At 41.2% G+C, this 26713-nt stretch overlaps 1 protein-coding gene across 4 annotated transcripts; it reads left to right on the forward strand.

The window, feature by feature from the left end:
- Positions 1-36: 36 nt before the first annotated feature.
- On the forward strand, positions 37-25462 carry TUBD1 (tubulin delta 1). 4 transcript variants are annotated; one of them, XM_032871895.1, is made up of 9 exons: positions 37-147; positions 983-1198; positions 4528-4675; positions 5673-5889; positions 7407-7638; positions 13846-14010; positions 20042-20182; positions 23579-23762; positions 25286-25462. In XM_032871895.1, the coding sequence occupies exons 2-9, from the start codon at positions 1027-1029 to the stop codon at positions 25386-25388; spliced, it is 1362 nt and encodes a 453-aa protein (XP_032727786.1). In that variant the 5' UTR covers positions 37-147; positions 983-1026; the 3' UTR covers positions 25389-25462. The 4 variants fall into 4 exon arrangements, with proteins under 4 accessions (XP_032727786.1, XP_032727787.1, XP_032727788.1 ...); XM_032871896.1 differs by lacking the exon at positions 37-147 and adding an exon at positions 694-870; XM_032871898.1 differs by lacking the exons at positions 37-147; positions 983-1198 and adding an exon at positions 4792-4855 and having other exon boundaries at positions 4532-4675.
- The last annotated feature ends 1251 nt before the right edge of the window (positions 25463-26713 follow it).

Here is a 26713-nt window from a genome sequence, read left to right on the forward strand (position 1 = left end):
AACCAACAAAACTCTTCGTTTGTGAACATGCGCATTCGTCCTCCGTAGTTTTTTTTTTTTTTTAATTGACAGTGAGCATGCGCATGATGAGGGGGTTGGCCCTCTGAAGTTTGAACAGGACGGAAACGGCTGGTTCTGGGTCTATCAGTGAGTGGGGTTTATGGGGAGCTCCTGGGGCTAGTGGAGAAAGGGGGAAACTTGGTTTTGCTGTTCTATTTCAGTGGCCTTGTGAAAGTCACATAACCTTTCAGAGTCTCAGTTTCCTTATCTATTATATGAGAATACCTAGTTTGCCGGGTTATTGGGAAAATTGTAAGTACAGTCTGGCTCGAAAGCCACTATCCACTGTTCTTTCCAGTGCTGCAAAGACCTGGTGTGAGGTCTTTACCAAAAATTCTCTTTTCATTGTTAAAAATAGTGAAAGCTCGGTCTCCTATTTCATCTAGTCCTCCCTTTCCAAGCTTTGTCTTCCTTGCTCTTTACCTGAGCTAAACGCACATATTTCTTGTGTTACTGTAGTTACCAGGACAGAAGGTGATTGGTAGAGAGAGAAAGTTATTAGTTAGAAGACAGAAAATTAAAGTTAATTAAACGTACAATTGTTGAGCTAACTTCTGTGTTCTGTGTGAAGTGTAGTTGAAGTTGAACTAGGAATTCCTTCAATTAGCATTCATTTCGTTTTGTTTTGTTTTGTTTTAAATGCATGCTTGGGGACACAGTGACTACAAATCAGATTTCAGTAACTATTGAGAAGTCTTTGAATGCATTTGGGTACAGTAAATTCCAAATCCCAAAACCATGTAGAGAAAGAAAACAACTTCCTTGAATGATTAGTTCCTTAGACAACGTAACTATTTCATCTATAACACCATATGTATGGCATTTTTAAGTTATATTTTTATCGATGTACATATGATATTTTATTTGTTCCTTGGTTATTAGTACTGTAGTGGTTCTCAAAGCCTGTATTTTTCTATTACAGGTTGCTCACTTTTTTGAGGGAATAGGCCTAGTTTGCCTCTCAGCATGTCAGTAGTAACAGTGCAACTTGGTCAGTGTGGTAATCAGATTGGTTTTGAAGTATTTGATGCTCTATATACTGACTCACACTGTCCCCAGGGACTCTGCTCTAAAAGAGAGAATGAGGCATATCAAGCATCTTGCAAAGAAAGATTCTTCAGTGAGGAGGAAAATGAAGGTATGTGTGATGCATCTTATTCCTCTCCCTTACTCTGACATCTCTTCAAGGCCACGTCCTCCGCATGGTGTCTGAACCCCAACTCTTCCCATTTTTCTAGGGAATGACTTTGCTCATAGCCCTTTGTTTCTGTGTTAACAACCTTTCCCTCTCTAGTGGCAACTTCCCCTCAGCACATGAGCATGCCCAGATCTCATCAACCTACCAAACAACATAGGACTAACTTCTTTTCTTTTTTCTCTTGTTTTGATTTGTTCTGTTTTGTTTTTTAAAGTCTTATTCCCTGGGGCACCTGGGTGGCTCAGTGGGTTAAGTGTCTGCCTTTGACTCAGATCATGATCCCAGAGTCCTGGGATGGAGCCCTACATCGGGCTCCCAGGTTAACAGGGAACTTGCTTCTCCCTCCTCTCTGCCTGCCACTCCCCCTGCTGGTGCTCTGTGTGTGTGTGTGTGTGTGTGTGTGTGTGTGTGTGTCAAATAAATAAAATCTTTAAGAAAAAAATTTTATTCCATTTTGGGTATATGCACTGCGGGGTGGTACATGGTGCAAGGATTTGGAATAAGCTTTGCAGTTTTATTTAAAGTAAACTCTACCCCCATCTTGGGGCTCGAACTCACAACCCCAAGATCAAGAGTTACATGCTCTACCAGCTGAGCCCATCAGGCACCCCAAACTTTTCTTTTCCTTCTTATCCTTTTACCTTCCTATCTAAGATTCTCAAAGGAGAACCCTCTTTACCCAACTACAGTCCTGCTTTAGCCCTACACCACCACTGAAGTCCTCAAAGAAAAGTTCCTAGGGGACTAGGGGGATGGGGTAACTGGGTGATGAACATTAAGGAGGGCATGTGGTGTAATGAGCACTGGGTATTATATAAGACTGATGAATCACAGATCTATACGTCTGAAACCAATAGTACATTATATGTTAATTTTTTTTAAAAAGTTCCTAGTGGGGAACCTGGTGGCTCGGTTGGTTAAGTGTCCAACTCTTGATTTCAGCTCAGGTCATGATCTCAGGATTATGAGATCAGGCCCTGCATTGGGCTCCATGCTGGGTGTGGAGCAAGCTTAATATTCTCTCTCTCCCTCTGCCTTTCCCCGCCTCTCTTAAAAAAAAAAAAAAAGTTCCTAGTAGTCTCCTAATTACTAGATTGTTGTGATTGTTTCTCTTTTCTCAATTCATTCCTGGATTTTATAACATTAACTATAAAACTTCCTCCTTGAGGGGTGCCTGGGTGGCTCAGTGAGTTAAGCCTCTGCCTTCAGCTCAGGTCATGATCTCAGGGTCTTGGGATCAAGCCCTGAATCCAGGCTCTCTGCTCAGCAGGGAGACTGCTTCTCCCTCCCTCTCTGCCTACTTGTGATCTCTCTCTCTCTGTCAAATAAATAAATTAAATATTTAAAAAAGAAACAGTAAAAACTCCCTCCTTGAAACTCCTCCTTAGTCTCTGAACTTTTCTTCTCCACTGGTTGCATCTCAGGCTATCTCTCCTCACTGGTATAATCCTCTCTGGTATAGTTCTCTCTGGCTAATTTCAGTTACTCTTGTAATTTGCCACTTCTTTGACACTAGTGATTCTCAAATCTGCAGCCTCTCTTCCAAGCTGCAGACTGATTAGTGGACATCTCCACCTGCATCCTCATGTGTATCTCAAACTCAACATCTCCATACCTTAGGGCATTCATTATTTTTTCATTTAGAACTTGGGCTCTTTCTGCCCACATACCATCAAACATAATGATCTGCTTACTTTACCTCCTACATATATCTCTTCTCCCCTTTCTATCTTCACTGCCGTTGGCTTAGTTCTGGCTCTTGTCCTCTCTCACCTAGATTATTTCAAGACATTCCTTCTATTTCCCTGCCTTAACTCTTGTGTCTGTCTCTTCCATACTGCTATATTTAACAAGTCATCTGATGGGGCACCTGGCTGGCTCAGTTGGTAGAGCTTGTGACTTTTGATAACAGCGTTGTGAATTCAAGCCCCACACTGGGTGTAGAGGTTACTTAAAAACTAAATTAGAGGTTACTTAAAAACTAAATTAGAGGCTCAGTCATTTAGCATCTGCCTTCAGCTCAGGTCATGATCCCAGGGTCCTGGGATGGAGCCCCGCATCAAGCTCCCTGCTTGGTGGGAAGCCTATTTCTCTCTCCCCCACTTCCCCCTGCTGGTGTTTCCTCTCTCGCCATCTCTCTCTGTCAAATAAATGAATAAAATCTTTTAAAAATTAATTAATTAATTAATTAATTAATTAATTAAAGGGATGCTTGGGTAACTCAGTTGTTAAGCGTCTGCCTTTGGCATTGGGTCATGATCCCAGGGTCCTGGGATCGAGTCCTGCATCAGGCTCTTTGCTCACTGTGGAACCTGCTTCTCCCTCTGCCTGTTCTGCCTGGTGCTCCCCCTCTTGTGCTCTTGCTTTCTCTCTCTCTCTCTGACAAATAAATAAATAAAATCTTAAAAAAAAATTAAAAAGATTAAAAGTCATATGACAATTCCTCACTTGCTTGAACATTTGTAGTTTCACAGTATTTTAAAGATAAATTTTTAAGCTTTTTAGCACTGCATACCAGGACTTCCAAGATTTGAGCCCTGCCTGCGTTGCATCCCCATTCATCAGTCCCTGTACTCCCTCCTTCTCTGTCTTCTGTTTCAACAATCCTGAGCTGCTTTCTGTGCCCATGCTATTTTATACATCTGAATGTGCTACTCTGTTAATGTGGATTCATTGTGGGTCATATCACATCACACTGAGATTAAGTTTTATCTCTTCCACCAGTCCTTCTAGGGCTAGACTGATGTTGTCTTCATCTCTGTGTTCCCAGCACTGTACATGGGACATTGTAAGCTCTTAACAGATGTTTGTAGACCTGACCCAGTGATCATTTTAGCCTACACTGATCCATTCTACTTAGTAGAATGCTAGGCATTATGAACCATCTGCATATACCTGCTACTGCCCACCTTAATTTCTTTTTTTTTTTTTTAAAGGTTTATTTATTTGACAGAGAGAGAGATCACGAGTAGGCAGAGAGGCAGGCAGAGAGAGAGGGGGAAGCAGGCTCCCTGCTGAGCAGAGAGCCTAATGCGGGGCTTGATCCCAGGACCCTGAGATCATGACCTGAGCTGAAGGCAGAGGCTTAATCCACTGAGCCACCCAGGTGCCCCTGCCCACCTTAATTTCTAAGCAGTATGACAGATCTCTCTATCCTTAATCTTTGGATTTTTTTTTTTCTTTTTTTTTTTGGACCTAGAAATTTGTGCTCTGAAATAACCCAAATAAGACGTGAAATATTTTTCTTTTGGTCTTTTTCCTCACTCTAGTTCCAATTGCCCGGGCCATACTTGTCGATATGGAACCTAAAGTTACCAATCAGACACTATCAAAGGCTGCCCAGTCTGGCCGATGGAAATATGGTCAGCATTCGTGCTTCTGTCAAAAACAAGGCTCTGGAAACAACTGGGCATATGGGTAAGAGTAATTCCTCATGATTTTTGGTTTAGATACAGCTACCCTGTTAGCATAGTTACTGCTGCACAGTTGATATACCAAGCACATAATCCTGAAATTGCTATTTTAAAATTTAGAGTGTGACTTCACCCAGAAGAAACTTTTCATTCTATCTCATGGGTGTCTCTGCTTCTGGTCCAGGTAATGATAAAACCAAAGCTCTCTTCCGACAGGGTTTTCTACCTCTTCACTGTCATCCCACCACCTAGCATATTATCAAAACAATATCTTTATCTGGCAGGTATTCCAGCTAATGGGGAACACAACAAGGCAGTAGTATGTCTTGGGGTTCTTTGGAAAATTCCGATGCATGGGTCTTACTTCCAGAAATTCTGATTTAATTGATTTTTTTTTTTAAGATTTTATTTATTTTTTTTGACAGAGAGAGATCACAAGTAGGCAGAGAGAGAGAGAGAGAGAGAGAGGAGGAAGAAGCAGGCTTCCCGCTGAGCAGAGAGCCTGATGTGGGACTCGATCCCAGAACTCTGAGATCATGACCTGAGCTGAAGGCAGAGGCTTAATCCACTGAGCCACCCAGGTGCCCTGATTTAATTGATTTATGATAAAGTCCGGATGTTGGAATTTTTTTAAAGCTTCCCTCTGTGACTCTAATGTGCAGCAAAGTTTGAGAACTACTGCTTTAGGAGTATTATTATAAATATTGAATATTATTTTGTACCATAAACTTGCAGAAGTACCTGGTAACTGAAGTCTTCAGCTACAGGAATGGCCTACAAAAGAGAATTGTACCCACTAATTCACTGTCCCCGCAGGGCTATTCATCTGTTCAATATATTTGACATTTAAATTTTATCAATCAGGGCACCTATACCTTTCATGAGAGCTAGTTCACATCCATGTGTTTAAAAAAGCTTCTGTATTGTATATATTCCTCTCTGCATTGCCTCTTTCTGAGTAAATTGAAAGGTGTTTGTATTTGTTTCTTTGTGTTGCATAGTTACTCTGTTCATGGACCCAGGCATGAAGAATCTATAATGAACCTAATCCAGAAGGAAGTGGAGAAATGTGACTCTTTGAGTGGTTTTTTCATCATAATGAGTATGGCTGGGGGCACAGGATCAGGGCTAGGAGCCTTTGTTACACAGAATTTACAAGATCAGTACTCAAACTCTTTGAAAATGAATCACATTATTTGGCCTTATGAAACTGGTGAGGTATGAAGATTTTGAAAAATTTTATATTTTGGGGGCATCTGTCTGACTTAATTGGAAAAGCATGTGACTCTTGATCTTAGGGTTGTGAGTTTGAGCCCCACATGGGGCATAGAGATTACTTAAATGAAACTTACCAAAAAAAGAAAAAGAAAATTTTGTATTTTGTATTCTTTGCAGTGAGATAAATATAGGTAAAATATTGCTCTCAGGGGCGCCTGGGTGGCTCAGTGGGTTAATCCTCTGCCTTCAGCTCGGGTCATGATCCCAGGGTCCTGGGATCGAGCCCCGCATCGGGCTCTCTGCTCAGCGGGAAGCCTGCTTCCTCCTCTCTCTCTGCCTGCCTACTTGTGATCTCTCTGTCAAATAAATAAATAAAATCTTTAAAAAATATATATATATTGCTCTCACCCTTTCTTTGGAAATACCAAGTTACCACATCAGGAGTCATTCATTATATTATATAGTACTTTTGTGAGCAATTCATTTAACTTTGCTTAAACTTTTCCAAACGAGTGAGGTGTCCTTGTTTTTAAAAACTCCAAAGGAGGGGCGCCTGGGTGGCTCAGTTGGTTAAGTGACCACTTTCAGCTCAGGTCATGATCCTGGAATCCTGGGATGGAGCCCCACATCAGGCTCCCTGCTGAGCAGGGAGTCTGTTTCTCCCTCTGACCTTCCCCCTGTCATGCTCCCTCTCACTCATTTTCCCTCTCTGAAATAAATAAATAAATAAATAAATAAAAATTAATTAAAAAAAAAAATCCAAAGGAGATAATTGTGCATCTTCTCTCAGAAACCCATTTCTGGGTTTGTCCCTGTGGCTACAGTATGTAAAGGAGGGACCTTGACCTCATGTTGGGGTTCATCATCATGCCATTGCCAACCTTCAAAGACTTTTCCTTTCTCTTTTTTTTTTTTTTTAAGATTTTATTTATTTATTTGACAGACAGAGATCACAAGTAGGCAGAGAGGCAGGCAGAGAGAAGAAGAAGCAGGCTCTCTGCTGAGCAGAGAGCCTGAGGCGGGGCTGGATCCCAGGACCCTGGGATAGTGACCTGAGCCGAAGGCAGAGGCTTTAACCCACTGAGCCACCTAGGTGCCCCTCCTTTCTTTCCATTGAGAGGAATTTTCTATATAGGTCAATTTCCTGTTGATCAATCTTGTAAGAGAAATGATAAAATAGAGGTGAGTCAAGTCACTGTAGGAAATGTAGGAAGAAAGTGTGATAGTAATAGTAATAGTCACTGTTTTTTGAGCCCTTACAAACAGCAGGACACTGCTCTAAGTGCTTTAACTGCATTCTGTCATTAATCCTTACAACTCTAAGAGCTGGTGTAATTATGATCCCTGGTGTACAAGTGAGAAAACTGAGGCATGGAGACATCATATAACTTGTCCAAGATCATACAGCTAGAAAGTGACAGAGCTGGGATTTGAACCCAGGCAGGACGCCCTTCTAGTCTACCTTCTTAACAGCTCTTTTCTCTTCCTTTCTTTTTTTCTGACCTTTTTCTCTCCAGGTTATTGTCCAGAACTACAACTCCATTTTGACTCTTTCTCACTTGTACCGATCTTCAGATGCCCTCCTTGTTCATGAAAATGATGCTGTTCATAAGATCTGTGCGAAACTGATGAACATCAAGCAGATCTCCTTTAGTGATATAAACCAAGTCCTTGCACATCAGTTGGGAAGCGTGTTCCAGCCTACGTATTCTGTGGAAGGCTTATGTCACTACAGAAGAAATCCACTAGGTATTTGTCCTCTTGTATGTAATTTGTAGGAAAGTCTTATGTTCTTTTTTTTTTTTTTTAAAGATTTTATTTATTTATTTGACAGACAGAGATCACAAGTAGGCAGAGAAGCAGGCAGACGGAGAGGAGGAAGCAGGCTCCCCGCTGAGCAGAGAGCCCGATGCGGGGCTCAATCCCAGGACCCTGGGATCATGACCTGAGCCGAAGGCAGAGGCTTTAACCCACTGAGCCACCCAGGCGCCCCGGAAAGTCTTATGTTCTGAAAGCCTCACAGTTATTCCCCACTAGCTCCTCCTCTCTGTCTGAGGATACACTCAGGTTTCCCTCCTCTCAAAAACCTTCCTAAAGAGCTACTTAACTCTCCAACTGTCTTTTTTTTTTTTACACTTTTTTTAAAAGATTTTATTTATTTATTTGACAGATAGAGATCACAAGTAGGCAGAGAGGCAGGAAGAGAGAGAGAGAGAGGAGGAAGCAGGCTCCCCGCCCAGCAGAGAGCCCGATGCGGGGCTCTATCCCAGAATCCTGGGATCATGACCTGAGCCAAAGGCAGAGGCTTTAACCCACGGAGCCACCTAGGCGCCCCGCTCTCCAACTGTCTTATGAGGTTTTGAGAAGTTACTAAATTTCTGAAGAGTGGTGATATCACTGACTCCATTCTTCAGGATCCTTTCTCTTCTTTTTTTATAGAAACTTTGGGACGCCTGGGTGGCTCAGTTGGTTAAGCGGCTGCCTTCGGCTCAGGTCATGATCCCAGCGTCCTGGGATCGAGTCCCGCATCGGGCTCCTTGATCGGCAGGGAGCCTGCTTCTCCCTCTGCCTCTGTCTGCCTGTGCTCGCTCGCTCTCTCTCCCTCTGTCTCTGACAAATAAATAAATAAAATCTTTAAAAAAAAAAAAAAAGTAACAGGGGTGCCTGGGTGGCTCAGTCAGTTGAGCATCTGCCTTCAGCTGGGGTCATGATCCAGGGTCCTGGGATCAAGCCCTGCATTGGGCTCTCTGCTCAGCGGGGAGTCTGCTTCCCCCTCTCCCTCTGCCACTCTCCCTGCTTATGATGTCCCTGTTTGTGCTCTTTCGCTCATGCTCTCTCTCTCAAATGAATGGATAAAATCTTTAAAAAAATAATTAAAAAATAAAAATTAAAAAAATAAAAGTAACACACACACACACACACACATTCAAAGAATGCAAAAGAATATGTAATCAAAAGTAGGTGTCCTCACCCTTTCCCAGATGATACCATTGTAACTAACACCGTTCGTTTCCTTAGAGAGGGATTTCTGTCATGTGCGTATTATGTAATCCCACTCATTTGCAGCTTCCTTGGAGACCTGTATCTTGTTAATATCTGTGCATGTCATGGTACTTAACCATATTGCACATCTGTTCACTCAACCAATATTTATTGACTTCCTGCTATGTGTCAGTCGCTATGCTAAATGTCAGGGATCCAGCGGGAGCCAATGCAGACATTGTGTTCCCTGTGAAATGGGAAGGAGAGACATTAAACAAATAAATTACATCAAGAACATATAATTAAAAACTGAGTTAAGTGCTCTAAAGGAACATAGTACAAGAGAATGTGTCATGAAGGAAACAGACTTAGGCTGCAGGGGCAGAGAAGGCTGCCCTGAGAAAACAACACCTGAGCCAAGAGCTGGATAAGGACTCGGAAGTGACTTAGGGAGGGAGGAGAGAGTAGCGTGTGCAGAGGGAACAGCACATGAAAAGGTCTTGCAGCAGGAGGAAGCCTGGCACATCAAACAAATCCAGTGGCACTGGAGTGCAGGGAATGGTGTAGGGGGTGGCTGAAATCTGAAGCTAACATGGTAAGCAGGGGCAGGCCTTGCGGGTCCTCGTAAGCCATTTGGAGGCCTTTCTCATCACCCAAAGAGAAGGGGAAGCTGCCGAACAATTTTAAGCAGGTTGGTGACATAGTCACTTTTATTATTGAAAAATTCGCGGGACTGCCTGCCTGTGGATAACTAATTGGTGGTTGAGTCTGTAGGCTAGTCTAGTCATTCCTCACTGGACCTCACTGAGGAAATAAAGGCATTTAGTCACACAGGAGCTCTCTCAGCTCCCCCACTATGTCTGCAAACCTTACTGTGCTCTCTGGGCTCACCTTTGCACTTCACCTGGTGTCACAGTAGAATTGTCCTGCTCCTATCAAAGGCCAGTCTCTCACTTGGCTTCTGGGTCCCATTCCCTTTCTTTTTTCAGGAGCTTAATTACTCACTCATCTCTTGCTCTTCGTGCATCTTTCCTAGATAACTGCCATTATAACAACTCTCTGGCATCGCTCACACTGAAAATACCCTCCTTTGACCTCACCTCTAGTTATTGAACCTATTTCTCTGTTATTCTTTAGAACAACACAAGGGCATTATGACTTGTGTCTGCCCTTTTGTCCTGTTCTCATCTCTTTACTCTTCAGCCCACTCTGCTCTAGTTTCTCCCTCACCGCTTTTCTGAAATTGCTTTTTACAAGTCACAGGCATGTCCATATTGCCAAATTCAGTGGACACTTTGCTGTCCTTGTTTCCATCAACCTGTCAGTAGAATTTGGCATGGCTGACCTTTAGTCTTCCAAATCTTCTGTCTTTTGTGACAGCCCTCTCCTGATTTTCCTTCTATCTCAATGATCACTCCTTTTATTCCTTTCTTTTCTCCTCTTTTGTTTCATCTTCCTTTTCCCAAGCTCTAAATGCTGGTCTTGGACTCTCTCCCTGATAACTGGCCCAATTCCATGGCTCTAAATGCCATTTGTATCCTCCAACCTGCTGGTTTATCTCCAACTCCTACCAATTCTCTTAGCTCCAGATTTCTATATCCTGCAGCCTTCCTGAATGGACATCCCAAACGTAATGTATTTGAAACAGCTTTCTCCCATAAGCTTGTTTCTTTCTCGCTCCCTCAGTTGCTCAATTTTAAAGTCTTAGGTCAGGGCTCCATGGAGCCTACAAAAAAAAAAAAAAAAAAGATTCTAAAGTCTTAGGTCCAGCTTTCTTATAGCAGAGTCTACTAGTGCCTCAGTTGTATGTAATCCATCTTCTGTCTTCCAGGTTCCCTTCTGCCATTTCCCCTGTTCACGAGCACAGCCTCAGGGGCCTCACTGAACATCATAGCCCAGCTCATTTTCAGGGGGTTCTTGCTGTCCTCATCATCTTCCTGCTCCCTCTACCAGGAATATCCTCCTGGCCATTTCCCTTTCATCTTCCCAGTCTCAGGTCACAGTTACCCCTTAAAGTGGCCTTCCATGGGGGCACCTGGGTGGCTCAGATGGTTAGGCAGCTGCCTTCAGCTCAGGTCATGATCTCCAGGTCCTGGGAGTGAGCCTCGCATTGGGCTCCCTGCTCAGCGGGGAGCCTGCTTCTCCCTCTCTCTGCCTCTCCCCCTGCTTGTGTATTCTTTCTGTCTGTCTCTCTCTCAAATGAATATATCAAATCTTAAAAAAAAAAAAAGTCTACCCTCAACAGAGTTATCACCACCAAGTAACTGAGACCTTATCTGACCCTCATCATGCTGAGGGAAACCTTTAAAGATATCTATCTATATATAGATATATATATATATCACTATATATAGATCACTCCATAACAAATGGAGTGATATTACAGATATCACTCACTCCATTTGTTCCCTTCTCAGCATTTGTTACTCTCTGACATTGTTTTTGTTCATCTATTACCATTTTTATTCTTTGTTTCTAACCACTAGAATAGAGGCTTTGTGAAGGCAAGGCCCTTTCTACCTTGCTTACCACCATGTCCCCCGTCCTCAGAACAGAGCCTCTCATATAACAGGCCCTTGCCAAAAGGGCCTAAACAAATGGAGCTAATAAGGACAGATTTGAGAACAATTGGGGGTGGGGTAAAGTGGTACATGACTAGGTTTGGATCTAGAAAATGACAGGGAGGTACAGAGCAGAATTTGTGGGGCCCCGGTTTGCGTAACAGTGTAAATTGTAGTGCTATTCACTAGAGCTGGGGACACTGAAAAAGGATGTGGTTTGTAGGCCACAGGGCAGGGAAAGAGTTGGTCCTAGACATGTTGAGTGTGAGGTGCCTTTGCCATATCGTAATGGAAATGTCCTGTGAGGAGTTGGCTGGAGGCTGGTCTTCCCTCTTCAACCTTTGCCAATGCACAGCCTTTCCTTAAGTATAGCAGCCAGACTGAACTCTGGCTTTACTTGTCTAAAAGGTTAAATCCCATTAGATCCTGTTAACTCTCCTACTCCAAACCTTCAGGAGGTTTCCCATCTCACCCAGAGTTAAAGCCAGAGTCCTTGGGATCACATGTAAGGCTTTGCTCTGTCTGGTTTCCCACTGCTTTGTTGATCTTATATCCTGCTACTCACTTTCTTCTGGCTGCGTTGGCCTCCATGCCCCTTCTCGGGTATGTCTGCTGTGCTCCAGAGTCTCTGCATGAGATGACCTTGGATAGCCACATGGCTCCACTCAGGTGTTTGAGGGGATGGGACCTTTACAACAAAGCATCAGCATTAGTGGGCAGCAGTGTTCGGCATCTAAATTCTGAGGGGTCCCATCAGTGAGATGGGCTGATTTGCTTTATTTTTTTTTTAAGATTTTATTTATTTATTTGACAGAAAGAGACACAGCGGGAGAGGGAACTCAAGTAGAGGGAGTGGGAGAAGGAAAAGCAGGCTTCCCACCGAGCAGGGAGCCTGATGCGGGGCTCAATCCCAAGACCCTGGGATCATGACCTGAACTGAAGGCAGACACTTAACAACTGAGCCACCCAGGCACCCCAGGGCGACTTGCTTTAGCTGTGCTCTGACAGGCACAGAGAATGTGAGGAGTGAGGCTGATCCAAGATTGGATTTTCACTAGAAAGATCTGAAGAAGAGACAAGAGCAAGTAGCTGATTAAGGAGAGGAGCGAAGAAAGGGGGAGACTAATAGACTGAGAAGTCAGGCAGTCCACGGATTAGTTTGTCTTAGCCCATTTAGGTTGCTATATCAAAAGTGCTATATACCAAGTGACTTATAAACAGCATAAATTTATTTCTTGTGGTTCTGGAGGCTGGGAAGTCCAAGATCGAGACACCAGTAGTGGTGTCTGGTAGGGCCTGATTCCTAGTTCTCAGATGGCCATCTTCTCATTGTGTCCTCACATGGCAGGAAGGGCTAGAGAGCTCAGGAGGACCCTTTCTATAAGGGCACTAATCCCATTCATAAGAGCTCCATCCTTAACCATACCATCACCTCAGGGGTTAAGATTTCAGTATAGGAATTTGAGGGGGGGAACAAACCTTCAGTTCATAATAGGGTCTCAGCAAGTTCCCAGAATGGCTAAAATGAGAGTGGGTGAACAAAGAGGCTGGGGGAAAAGGTGGATTGTGATAATTAATAATTTATGTGTTAGTGCTCAGGCTAGCTGTTACTTCTTTTATTTGTGCTGTGCAACAGAATTCAGCTCTAGGTATTTTGCAGAAAAGGACTCTTAGGTTTAGAGAAAACTCCGTTAGGCATAAGACCAATTTGTGCGGCATTTTGTAGATGCTGGCGTCAAAATCTGTTCTTTCCCTGAGGATATAGAATATGAGTTTGTACTGCTATAAAATTTATATTTCATGTTTTTGTAGTAATATATTTTTCTCTTTCCTCTAGTTTTTTTCTACAAACATATAAAACATCTCTGAATGCAAAACAAATTAGTCTTTCTCCATAATCCTGTGTCATTACAAATATAAGTTTCTAAAGACAGGCATATTCCTGTCTTCAGGAATCCCTAATCTTCTCTTTTTTTCCCAGTAGAGTTTGATTTAAAAGGTTCTGATTATCATTTAAGTAGGTAAAATAAATAAGAGATCTAGGAAAATTTCCAAAGGAATATTTAGTGACTATAGAATGATGATAAAAGCATAGTGGCTCTCATGCTTACTTTATTTTCCTGAGGTGTAGCTAAATTTTTCATTCATGTTTCCAGTTTCTTAGTTTCCAAATTCTTGTCTCCTTTTTGGCAAAGTGTCTTTTCTCACTCATGCTAAAATAGGTGCCAAAATATGTGATCTAAAATAGACATTGTCTCTGAAATTTTATTTATGTTTTTAAACTTAAGCAATTCTGGTCTTGGAGGAGAAAACATGTTTGGCCCTCCAAACCATCAAGCCACAGTTGTGTATGGGCCAATGGAAACATTATGGAATTTAAAAGTTTAGTTCAGATTTTTTTTTTTCTTTACAGGAGACTTAATGGAGAATTTGGTTCCCCATCCTGAATTCAAGATGCTGGGTATTCGTAACATTCCTCAGATGTCTGAGAACTCACTGGCATACAGCACCTTTACTTGGGCCGGCCTCCTCAAACATCTAAGACAGATGCTCATTTCTAATTCAAAAATGGAAGAAGGTAAAGGATATTTTAAAAATATGCAGGCCACAAGCTGGGGAAAGTGCCTGTACTGGAATTCTCAATATAAACAAACTTCCTTGGCCAGTTGAAATAATGGTGCCTTCTTCTGGTCAGGGAGGCTCCTACAGAAACTCACCAGGACATCCCAGGAGGGTTTCTTAATCACTTCACAGTTTCATTTACCAAAAATGAAAAAAATTTCAGAGGAGCATGACATTTTTTTTTAAGGTTATTTATTTATTTTTAGTAATTTCTACACCTAACCTGGGACTCAAATTCTCTAACCTGATACCAGGAATCCCATGCCAGCTGCCCCTGTTTTATTTTTATCGAAGTGATAAATGAACATAGTTTTTAAAAAATCAAATGGTCAAAACTCATCTAAGTGTATACTTATATCTGTACATTGCATTGTATGTAGATTATATCTGTTTTTTTAAAAAACCAATTGTCCAATATGAATTTTTAATGAGGGAAAGAGCAGATCCTTGTCCTACACATCCCCACTGCCTTGATGAAACTGTCAATGTTTTTAGCTGTTTTCCCCTCCATATTTCTAAGTATCTTGCTTATACTGTTACTTATTTTATTTTCCAGGTTTAGATATTGTCAGTTGTTTTCCTAATGTGAAATTGAGAATTGAATCTACTTATACTTCCTCTGTATACACACACACACACACACACACACACACACACACACTCTTTCTCGCTCCCTCTTTTCCACTCCCCCTCCCTCCCTCTTCCGTTTATGGTTATAACATACTTTTGAATTAGATTTGTTTTCAATGTTTGTACTACCTTTGATAAGTAAATATTTTTTATAGTTGAGCCATGTATTATATACATAGAGTAAATTTATTTCATGTAATTTTTTTCTTCAGTTAATTTTTTTCTTCCTCTGGTTAATAATTATACTTATTTGGGGGCACTTGTCTGGCTCAGTCAGTAGAACCTGCGACTCAGGTTCGAACCTCACATTGGGTGTAGAGATTACTTTACAAAAATTATACTTATTTGCTCAGTATTCTGTGTGCCTGTCACACATCTATCCCTAAATTTTTCCCATAAAAATGAATCCCTTCTCAACATGTTCAAACCCATCAGGTAGTCTCTTACTTTCATTATCTCTTTGGAAATGTCCCTTTTGGAGATCTCCTCCTCTTGTTGCTGCCCTGGTTACTCTCCAGGCTTGATGAGCAGCCAGCACCAACATCTCTGCCTCATTCTATATTCTGTCTGATTTCCTAGATTCCACATCTGCCTTTTGTTTTGTTTATTTTCTCATATTGATAGGACACGCTCTCCAGGAGCTTCCTAAGAAAAAGTACAGGGAAGGTTAAAAAAAAAAAAAATTAAAGCTATAAATGTCATTATTCTGCCTTTACATTTGATTGATGATATTTGCTCAGGTATAAGATCTGGGGATGGGGAGTCATGTTTGCTCAGAATTTTGAAGGCATTGTTCTGTTATCTTCCAGCTTCAGTGGTTGCCGGGAGGTCCCACGTCAATCTGATTCCTAATCCTGTTTTGTTCTCCCTTGAATCTTTTAGGATTTCCTCTTTGTCTCTAGCATTCTGGAATTCCTTAGTGTGGATCTTCCATTGATCTCTGTAGGATGTAAGCTTTAGAAGAGCAGAGATTTCTGTTTTGTTTACTGCTGTATCTTCCAAGCCTGGAACGCAGGGCCCAGCATGTAGTTCGGTGGAGGCTGGAGCCTCACTGGTTTAGCCTTTCCTGAGCAAATGGATTCTAGGATGAAGGGGGGGCACGCCCTCTGCTGCCAAGAGAGAAGAAATGTCTTGGCCTCTCCACTTTGCATGAAGCCTTTTTTTTTTTTTTTTTTAAGATATTTTTTATTTTTTTGACAGAGACAAGTAGGCAGAGAGGCAGGCAGAGAGAGGAAGGAAAGCAGGCTCCCTGCTGAGCAGAGAGCCCAATGCGGGGCTCGATCCCAGGACCCTAGGATAGTGACCTGAGCCAAAGGCAGAGGCTTTAACCCATTGAGCCACCCAGGCGCCCCTTGCATGAAGATTTTTAACTAATCCTCTTGTTTCCCCCTTTTAGAAGGGCCTGGCCTCCTGCCAGGACCTTCACTGGGGGCAGAAATGTCAGCTTTCCCTGGTTGCTAAGTCAGCCACCGCTGGCTCATTTGCTTGTCAGCTTCCAAAATGTTCTTGCCATTATCTTCTCTTCCATTCCCTGTTTTCTTGTTTATGCCTTTTAAAAATACCCCTGTCTTGGGGCACCTGGGTGGCTCAATGGGTTAAAGCCTCTGCCTTCAGCTCAGGTCATGATCCCAGGGTCCTGGGATCGAGCCCCGCATCAGGCTCTCTGCTCAGCAGGGAGCCTGCTTTCCTTCTTCTCTCTGCCTGCCTCTCTGCCTACTTGTGGTCTCTGTCAAATAAATAAATAAATAATCTTTCTAAATAAATAAATAAATAAAAATACCCCTGTTTTGTTAGTGAAACTTTGGGAGAGAGTTACAGTGGACTGGTATGATCAGTCTGTCATGTTTAACTGGAAATCACTACTGTTAGTGAATATTTAAGCAGCATATATTTTATCACAAATAACAACGAGTTGGGTTTCAATACTATGAAAGTGGATGGATTTCCTCAACATTACCTACTAGTGATACCTTATGGATTTTAGATCATAGTGCCTGAGGTTTGGAGATAAATAGAAAGGCCACATCTTCATATCTTAAAGGAATGCTTACCAAATTTTTTGGCCTCAGTACCTGTTTTTCTAGTAATACCTGTTAACATCTCAAGGAACACAGTGTTCCTCAGGGTATAGCATGAGACATGCTGCTCTGAGCTCTCTTAGGTCAATAAACCAGTTTGCTTAGTCATTTTCCCATGCAGTACCTTGAGTGTCAACATTTTTTAACAGTTATAGATACAGCTTTGAACATATAAATATTTTCATATATATGAGTATATATGAATAAATATATTTATGTCACTTACCAGGTTGAGACAAATAGCTTTAAAAATCTTCTTGTATGTAGGGACATGTGGAGGCTCAGTCAGTTAGGCATCTGCCTTTAGCTCAGGTCATGATATCAGGGTCTTGGGATCAAGCCCTGCATTGGGCTCCCTGCTCAATGGGCGCCTGCTTCTCCCTCTCCCTCTGCCTGCTGCTCCCCCTGCTTGTGCTCTCTCTCTGCCAAATAAATAGATGAAATCTTAAAACACACACACACACAAATACAAAAACAGCTTTTACAGTAGGTCATAAATTTTTAAATATCTTTACTGAGATGTGATTTATATACCATATGTCTCACCTATGATAAGAGTATAATTTGGTGATTTTTTTAGTAAATTTGCAGAGTTATGTAACCATTATCACAAGGCAGTTTTTTTGTTTTGTTTTAATTTTTTAAAGATTTTATTTATTTGAGAAAGAGAGATACAGAGAGCACAAGCCAGGGGAGCAAAAAGAGAGGGAGTAGGGGAAGCAGACTCCCACTGAGCAGGGAGGCTGAGGTGGGGCTCGATCCCAGGACCCCAGGATCATGACCTGAGCTGAAAGCAGACGCTTAAGCGACTGAGCCACCCTTGTGCCCCTATCACAAGACAGTTGTAGAACATGTCGATCACTTCAAAAAGATCATTGTGTTCATCTGTAGTCAATTCCCATTTTTATTCCTACTCCCAAACAACCACTGCTGTGCTTTCTATCTCTATAGATTTGCCAATTTTGGACATACCATATAAATGGAATTAGACAATATACAGTCTTTTTTGTCTGACCTTTTTCTTTCTTTTTTTTAAAATTTTTTTAACGATTTTGTTTATTTGTGTGACAAAGAGAGAGATCACAGGTAGGCAGAGAGGCAGGCAGAGAGGGGAGGGGGAAGCTGGCTCCCTGCTGAGCAGAGAGCTTGATGCTGGGCTGGATCCCAGGACCCTGAGATCATGACCTGAGCCGAAGGCAGAGGCTTTAACCCACTGAGCCACCCAGGTGCCCCTGTGTCTGACCTTTTTCACTTCATGTCTTTGAGGTTCATCTACGTTGTAGTATATATCAGTAGTTCAATTTGTATCAACTTCAGTATTGCTGAATGGTAACCCATTACATGGATATACCACATTTTGTTTAGATGTCCAACAGTTGATGGACGTTTAGCTTGTTTTCACTTTGTGTCTGTCATGAATAATGCTGCTGTGTGCATTTGTATAAAGTCTTTGTGTGGACATATGTTTTCAGTCTCTTGGTTATATACTTGTAAGTGGCATTGCTCGGTCAAAGGATAAGTATGTGTTTAATGTTTTGTAAAATTGCTATACTCTCCAAAATGGCTGAACCATTTTACATTCCCACAAACAGTTGAAGAGGGTTTCAGTTTTCCACATCCTTGCCAACACCTGACATTGTTAGTCATTTTGATTATAGCTATTCTAATGGGTGTGAAGTAGTGTCTCCTTGTGGTTTCATTTTGCATTTTCCTAATGACTGTGATGTTGAGATCTGTTAATGTGCTTGTTAGGTTTGTTTATCTTCTTCTGTGAAATTTCTATTCAAACATCTTTCTGATTTTTATTTTATTTTTTTTTTAAGATTTTATTTATTTATTTATTTGTCAGAGAGAGAGAGAGAGAGCAAGCAAGCTAGCGCACAAGCAGGCAGAGTGGCAGGCAGAGGCAGAGAAAGAAGCAGGCTCCCTGCCGAGCAAGGAGCCCGATGCGGGACTCAATCCCAGGATCCTGGGATCATGACCTGAGCTGAAAGCAGCGGCTTAACCCACTGAGCCACCCAGGCATCCCTCTTTCTGATTTTTAAATTGGCTCATTTGTGTTATTATTGAGTTCAGCATGCCAAAGTTTTTAGTTTCTTGTGTTTTTATTTTCATTGAAAATCAGTCTGTTGCTGTGTGCTGAATTTTATCCCAATCCTATGTATACTTTAATAGTATTTTCTTTTTTTTAATTTAAATTCAATTAGCCAACAAATAGTACATCATTTTCAGATGTAGTGTTCAACAATTCATCAGTTGCTTATAACACCCAGTGCTTATCACATCATGTGTCCTCCTTAAAGCCCTTCACCCAGTCACCCCATCTTCTTACCCACCTCCCCTCCAGCAACCCTGTTTGTTTCTCATAGTTGAGTCTCTCATGGTTTGTCTCCCTCTCTAATTTCTTCCCATTCAGTTTTCCCTCCCTTCCCTTATGGTCCTCTGCACTATTCCTTATATTCCACATATGAGTGAAACCATGTGATAATTGTCTTTCTCTTCTTGACTTATTTCACTCAGCATAATATCCTCCAGTTCCATGCACATCAATGTAAATGGTAAGTATACTCATCCTTTCTGACAGCTGAGTAATATTCCATTGTATACATTAAGAGTATTTTCTTAATATTTCTACATGACTGGTGTCAGTTTTCAATCCTATTTTTGTTTTATGTTTCTACATCCCTTAACATTTTTGTATGTATTCTATATAGAGTAAGGTTCGCCCTTTGTAGGTGTATGGTTCTATGAATTTGGACAAACCTCTATAAAAGTATAACCTCCACCACAATTGAGATAGTGTTTCCATCATCTCAGAAAGTTCGTTCATACTTTGGAGGCACTTTCTGCCTCTGACTCCAGCCCCTAGCAACCATGGATCTGAATTTCATTCTTATGGTTGTGCCTTTTCCAGAATGTTCTGTAAATGGAATCCTACAGTGCATAATTTTTTGAGTCAATCTTGTTTCACTTACCATAATGCTTTTGAGATGTATCCCTGCTGTTTGTTATGTGTATTAATAGTTTCTTTTTACTGGTGAAGAGAAATCCATCGTATGTACCTACCCCCATCCTTTAGTACTCCATGAAGAGATATTTCCTGCCTTTCTCGGGATTGAATAGTTTGAATCATTTTGGGTCAACCAGATACGAATTTTTAAACATTTAGTAGAAAAAAAGCAACGATAAAAATTTATGTAAAATATACATACCGTAATATGCTTTTCTCTTCTTATTCTGAACTATTTATAAAATCTTGTGCTTTTTTTCTTTTGGTAGGTATTGATTGGCAGGTACGGCCTCCTTTATCAAGACTTCCTACTCTGGGTAAAGCATCTCTCAACAGGGAGCTTCAGTTTAACACTTCCATTGCCAACTTGGTCATCCTTCGTGGGAAAGATGTGCACAGTGCAGATCTGGGTAAGAAGTTAAGGTGAAATCAATATGTACATTCTGCACATGTACATGGTAACACATTTTTTAAAAAAAAAGGAAGCCCCAGGTGGCTGGGTGGCTCAGTCGGTTGAGCGTCTGCCTTTGGCTCAGGCAGTAATCCTGGAGTCTGGGGATTAAGTCCCATGTTGGGCTCCCTGCTCAGCGGGGAGTCTCCTTCTACCTCTGCCCTTCACCCTGCTTATGCTCTCTCTCACTCGCTCTCTCTTTCAAATAAATAAATAAAATATTTTTAAAAAGAGAAGTCCCTGAATTTATTTTTAAAGAAAGGAAAATCATAATTATGTGTTTCTATCAGTTACTATGTGATTGGACACCAAAAATAGAAGTGATTGAAACAAGATACAGGTTTAATTCTTTCTTTTGAGCCTTGCTGTTCTTATTGTCCTCACCTTCTGGCTTCCTTTTGTAGTCCCAGACATCTGTTTGAGCTTCGAGCATCAAACCACATAGGAATGAGCATGCCACCAGCCTCCTCCTAGAGTTGCACACACTGGTGTTTATACGCTTTGATTGGGGCTGACTTGTGCTACACCTAGCTACAGGGGCAGCCATGAATACAGTTCAAATTTGGGGGTTCTCTTTCTAAAGAAGAAGGGGAGAACAGGTCATGTAGCATAACCAGTGGTCTCTGTGACAAGCATTTTTTTTTTTTTTTAAAGATTTTTTTTTTATTTATTTATTTGACAGACAGAGATCACAAGTAGATGGAGAGGCAGGCAGAGAGAGAGAGAGAGAGGGAAGCAGGCTCCCTGCTGAGCAGAGAGCCCGATGCGGGACTCGATCCCAGGACCCTGAGATCATGACCTGAGCCGAAGGCAGCAGCTTAACCCACTGAGCCACCCAGGCGCCCTGTGACAAGCATTTTGATATAAAACTTTCAGGAAGTTCAAAGAGAAGTATTCTTTTAGCTTTGTGTTTTTATGGAAAATCTCCAGGTTTGTCTTATCTTTATTTGATGGTTTTATTTTACTGGACACCCAGCTAACTGAGCCACCCAGGTACTCCTTATTTGATGATTTTAGCAGTATCAAGTTGCCTGCTTCTTGCTGTAATATTAAAAAAATAATAATAATTTAGTTCCTATAATACGCCTTAGATAAGAAAGTGGTAATTAAAAGGGATTGTTTCAAGTCTGTCAAATGGTATACTTTCTCCTACCTCAGAACATCTTCATAGTCTTCATTTCAGATTTTAAATTGAGAGAATATGAAGATATATAAAGTAATCAAACTTCCAAAAATGTATCCACAGCACATGACATACAGAGAGGTGTTCTCACAAAGATATTTACTACAATATCTATCACATAAAAATGCAGAAACAACCTAAATGCTCAACAGTAGGAAATGTGTTAAATAAATTATGGTATATTCATATAATAAAACTTTATGAGTGATATTTGTTGACATGGAAAGGAGGTTCACAACATATTGGTGAATGAAAACAGATTACAGAACAGCATTTTTGTAAAATTACAGACCCAAGAAGGTCAGCAAAATGTTCATGGTCTTCTCTGGGTGGTGACATTTCAGATGTTCAGTTGACTTTTAAATTTTCTTCATTTTTTGTTTGTTTGTTTGTTTCAAGTTTTTATATAAATTCCAGTTAGTTAACATATACAGTAATACTAGTTTCAGGTGTAGGATTTAGTGATTCATCAGTGACACACAACAGCCAGCGCTCATCACAGGTGCCCTCCTTAATACCCATCACCCATTTAACCCATTCCCCGCCTACCTCCCCTCAAGCAACCGTCAGTTTGTTCTCTGTAAAGAGTCTGTTTTATGGTTTGCCTCTCTCTCTCCCTCCTGCCATGTTTGTCCATTTTGTTTCTTAAATACCACACGTGAGTGTGGTATTTGTCTTTCTCTCACTGACTTATTTCATGTAGCATAATACACTCTAGCTCCATCCACGTGGTTGGAAATGGCAAGATTTCATTTTGTTTTATGGCAAAGTAATATTCCATTGTATATGTATGCCACAACTTCTTTTTTTTTAAAGACTTTATTTCAGAGAATGAGAGAGTGAGAACACAAGCTGGGAGAGGGGTACAGGGAAAGGGAAAGAAATCTTCAAGCACACTCCCCACTGAGCAGGGAACCCGATGCAGGGCTCAATCCCAGGACCTCAAGATCATGATCCAAGCGGATATCAAGAGTCAGACACTGAACTGACTGAACCACCCCGGGACCCCTGTATACCACAATTTCTTTATCCATTCACAGTCAGTGGACATTTGGGCTCTTTCCATAATTTGGCTATTGTTGATAATGCTGCTGTAAACATTGGGGTATATGTGTCCCTTTGAATCAGTATTTTTGTATTCTTTGGGTAAATACCTAGTAGTGCAATTATTGGGTCAGAGGGTAGTTCTACTTTTAACCTTTGGAGGAATCTCCATACTGTTTTCCCGAGTGGCTGCCCCAGTTTGCATTCCCACCAACAGTGTTAAGAGGGTTCCCCTTTCTCCACATCCGTACCAACACCTGTTGTTTCCCATGTTGTTAATTTTAGCCATTCTGACTGGTGTGAGGCAGTATCTCATTGTAGTTTTGATTCGTATTTACCTGATGATGAGTGATGTTGGGCATCTTTTCACTTGTCTGTTGACCATCTGGGTGTCTTCTTTGGAAAAATGTCTATTCGTGTCTTCTGCCCATTTCTTAACTGGATTTTTGTTTTTTGGGTGTTGAGTTTGATTGGTTCCTTATAGATTTTGGATATTAACCCTTTATCAGATATGCTATTCACAAATATCTTCTCCCATTCTGAAGGTTGCCTTTTAGTTTGGTTGACTATTTCCTTCATTGTGCAGACTTTTTGTCTTGATAAATTCCCAATAGTTAATTCTTGCTTTTGTGTCCCTTGCCTCCAGAGACATATCTAGTAAGAAGTTGCTATGGCCAAGGTCAAAGAGATTGTTACCTGTATTCTCCTCTAGAATTTTTGATGGTTTCCTATCTCACATTTACTTTCCTGAATGATGTGAATTTTTTTTAAATGAATATGGATTATTTATCCAAAAGCAACATAAAGCTAGTTTTAAATATTTTTATTATTTATTTTTGCGAAAGAGAAAGAGTGTACACGAGCAGGGGGAGGGGCAGAGGGAGACGCAGACTGCCCACTGAGCAGGGAGACAGATGCAGGACTCCTCCCAGGACTCTGGGATCATGACCTGAGATGAAGGCAGATGCTAAACCTGCTGAGCCACCCAGGCACCCATAAAGCTAGTATTAGAAGGCAAAACAAAAAGAGATTTCTGGTGAAATGAATTAAAAAAAAAAAGTTTATTAATTTGTTTCTAAAATTAATGATTTATGATGTAAACAATGGCTTTGTGTTGTTTTACTCTAGGAGGATTTAAAGATCCAGCTCTCTATACTTCTTGGTTAAAACCTATTAATGCTTTCAATGTGTGGAAAACCCAGCGAGCCTTTAGCAAATATGAGAAGTCTGCAGCGTTGGTCAGCAATAGCCAGTTCTTACTAAAACCACTTGATACAATTGTGGGCAAAGCCTGGAATATGTTTGCTTCAAAGTAAGTAAAAAATAAATCTACAAACCTTTCTACCTTAGGCAGATAATACCTTAAATCACAAAGCAGGATTTGGAATGTTTTAGTCTGTTTGGTTTGCTGTAACAAAAATAGCCCAGACTGGGTACCTTATAAACACCAAAATTTCTCAAGAGGTCTGGAGATTAGGAAGTCCAAAGTGAAGGTGTTGGCAGATTCGATGTCTGATGAAGACCTACTTCCTGGTTCATAGGTGGTTTCTTTTCCTTGTGTCTTCAAATAGCCAAAGGGGCAAAGAAACTTTCATGGGCCCCTTTTAAAAGGCTCTAATCCCATTCATGAGGGCTCCACCCTTGTGATCGAATCACCCTCCAAAGGCCTCACCGCCTAATACCATCACCTTGGGGGTTAGGATTTCAGTGTATGAATTTTGGGGGAACATAAACATACAACCTACAGCCTGGAGTAAGCACAGTTACCACTTTGTAGGTGTGAAACTGGGTCATGTTAGTTCAGGTGTTATTTTCTTATCTGTGCATTGGGTCTACACTGAGGAGATGCAGTGAGGATTAAATGTGATACCCATGTAAAACCACCTACTACAGTGCTGTTATTGACTAGAGGAGTCATTTCTAAATGAAATGAAATGAAAGTGAAATTTCATTATGAGGCTGGACAATAACATAGTTTTCCAAAATAAGACCCTTGGAAGAATGGAAGAGATCCCTGATCTTGTTCAGCAAGAAATCTTACAAGTTCAACTCCGTCTGCTAAGAAATGTCTGCTTGGTACTAAGAAATGTGTTATCAGATTTCCTGACCTCGGCCACAATTACCTCCTGTCAAAGCAAAATTTCCATATTAACGGGCAAGGCCTCTACTGTGATTAGCCAGGATTCCTAAGGGCCCCCCATCCTGCACGTGGCCATTCCATAAGCCCCCGCTCCCAGGATTGTGAACTCTGTCCTTTCCTGGTATTGTTCTCTTCCCACTCCCATTAAATGGCCACAGCCCTTATTACCTCAGTTTAATCCGTGTCTGCCTTTGCTCGACATTCTTTTTAACATGATTTCTCATTTGGGGGGTACAGGGTATTCATAGAACCACCTGGCATAACTACAAATTAAATGTCTGAAAAATACTTGGGAGACTTCACTTTATTCCTAGAACTGGATTAATGTATTTCTGAAATTTCAAGGTTTAGGTGAAAATTCTCAGGCACTTTTTAGAGTTGATACGGAACCCAGTCATCTCTGTAGGGTGTTGAGTATGTACTGGGTTCGATAACCAAATCTGAACATGCTTCTTTTTCCTATGTGCTTCTTATTGTCACTCTCTTAGACACTAAAGAGACAGGGAGCTTGACATAAACGTTCTCAGTTTGCTTATCTTTGGAATAAACATTGAAGCAAATCTAAGACATTTAAGAGGTTCTGCCATCTTCAAGTATTCGTGAACTAGGAAAGTTCTACTTATTGTTTGATTTTAAGAGTTATTCATTTGCCTGATTTTTTTTTTTAATTTTACATTTTCTGTTTCTTTCACCAGAGCCTACATTCATCAGTACACAAAATTTGGACTTGAAGAAGAGGACTTTTTGGATAGTTTCACATTGTTGGAACAGGTTGTCGCCAGTTACTGTAACCTCTGATGTCGAACAAAGGAAAAATATGTTAAGTCATTTTTGGGCTAAAATATTTTCTTTTATTTTTATTTATTTTTTTTTAAAGATTTTATTTATTTATTTGACAGAGAGAGATCACAAGTAGGCAGAGAGGCAGGCAGAGAGAGAGAGGAAGCAGGCTCCCTGCTGAGCAGAGAGCCTGATTTAGGGCTTGATCCCAGGACCCTGGGATCACGACCCAAGCCGAAAGCAGAGGCTTCAACCCACTGAGCCACCCAGGCGCCCCATGGGCTAAAATATTTTCAATAATACTTTCTCTGTAAGGTTTTCAAATCTCTACCTGTTAAAGTAACAAAGTTGAATGCTGTTTCCTTTGGCATGCTATGACCACAGAAAAAGAGGAAGACCTTTTAAATGGAGAATGTCATGTTTTCAATGAAAATGTCTACGTGATATTTTCATTAGTAAGAAAGAAACTGGTACTTGTATAAAGAAATTTGGAAACACTTTGCTGAGATGTTGGAACTCTGGAAGTATCCAAAAAAGGGAATATTCTGTTTTGTCCCGTTTCCAAGTCTTCCCTTCTTTTTTTTTTTAAGATTTTATTTATTTGAGAGATTGAGAAAGAGCAAGCACACAAGCAGGGGGTAGGACAGAGGGAGAAGCAGATATCCTGCTGAGCAGAGAGCCTGAGGTGGGGATCAATCCCAGGACCCTGGGATCATCACCTGAGCCAAAGGCTCATGCTTAACCAACTGAGCTAACCCAGGTGCCCCTCTAAGTCTTCCCTTCTTTATGCCAAAAAGTATTCACTAGTGGCGCCTGGGTGGCTCAGTCACTGGGCATCTGCCTTCTGCTCAGGTCATGATCCCAGGATCCTAGGATCCAGCCCTGCCTCGGGCTCCCTGCTCATGGGGAGCCTGCTTCTCCCTCTCCCACTCCCTCTACTTGTGTTCCCTTTCTTGCCGTGTCTCTATCAAATAAATAAATAAAATCTTAAAAAAAAAAAAAAGGATTCACTAAATACCAGCTAAACTTTCACCACACAATTTGAAGCTAAGAAATTGCAGTTCTGCATTTTTTTTAAAAAATTATTTTTATTTTTTTTTTAAGATTTTATTATTTATTTATTTGCCAGAGAGAAAGAGAGAGACAGCACCAGCAGGGGGAACAGAGGGGAGAAGCAGTCTTCCCATCGAGCAGGGAGCCCAGTGCGGGGCTCCATCCTAAGACCCTGGGATCAGCACAGGAGCTGAAGGCTGATGCCTAATGACTGAGCCACCCAGGAGCTCCTGCAGTTCTGCATTTATTTGAAGTGGATGCTTTGAACCACAAGAGGGAGTTATTGTCAA

This window comes from Lontra canadensis, unplaced genomic scaffold (assembly GCF_010015895.1).
Source record: "Lontra canadensis isolate GAN:19392208 unplaced genomic scaffold, GSC_riverotter_1.0 scaffold43, whole genome shotgun sequence".
NCBI classification, from domain to species: domain Eukaryota; kingdom Metazoa; phylum Chordata; class Mammalia; order Carnivora; family Mustelidae; genus Lontra; species Lontra canadensis.

What these genes read in the sequence shown, in the direction of transcription:
- TUBD1 (XM_032871895.1), top strand. Translation starts at nt 1,027, where the DNA reads ATGTCAGTAGTAACAGTGCAACTTGGTCAGTGTGGTAATCAGATTGGT. An exon ending in TAATTCAAAAATGGAAGAAG is followed by an intron (nt 14,011 to 20,041) that starts GTAAAGGATATT and finishes TTCTTTTGGTAG; the next exon opens with GTATTGATTGGCAGGTACGG. An exon ending in TGTGCACAGTGCAGATCTGG is followed by an intron (nt 20,183 to 23,578) that starts GTAAGAAGTTAA and finishes GTTTTACTCTAG; the next exon opens with GAGGATTTAAAGATCCAGCT.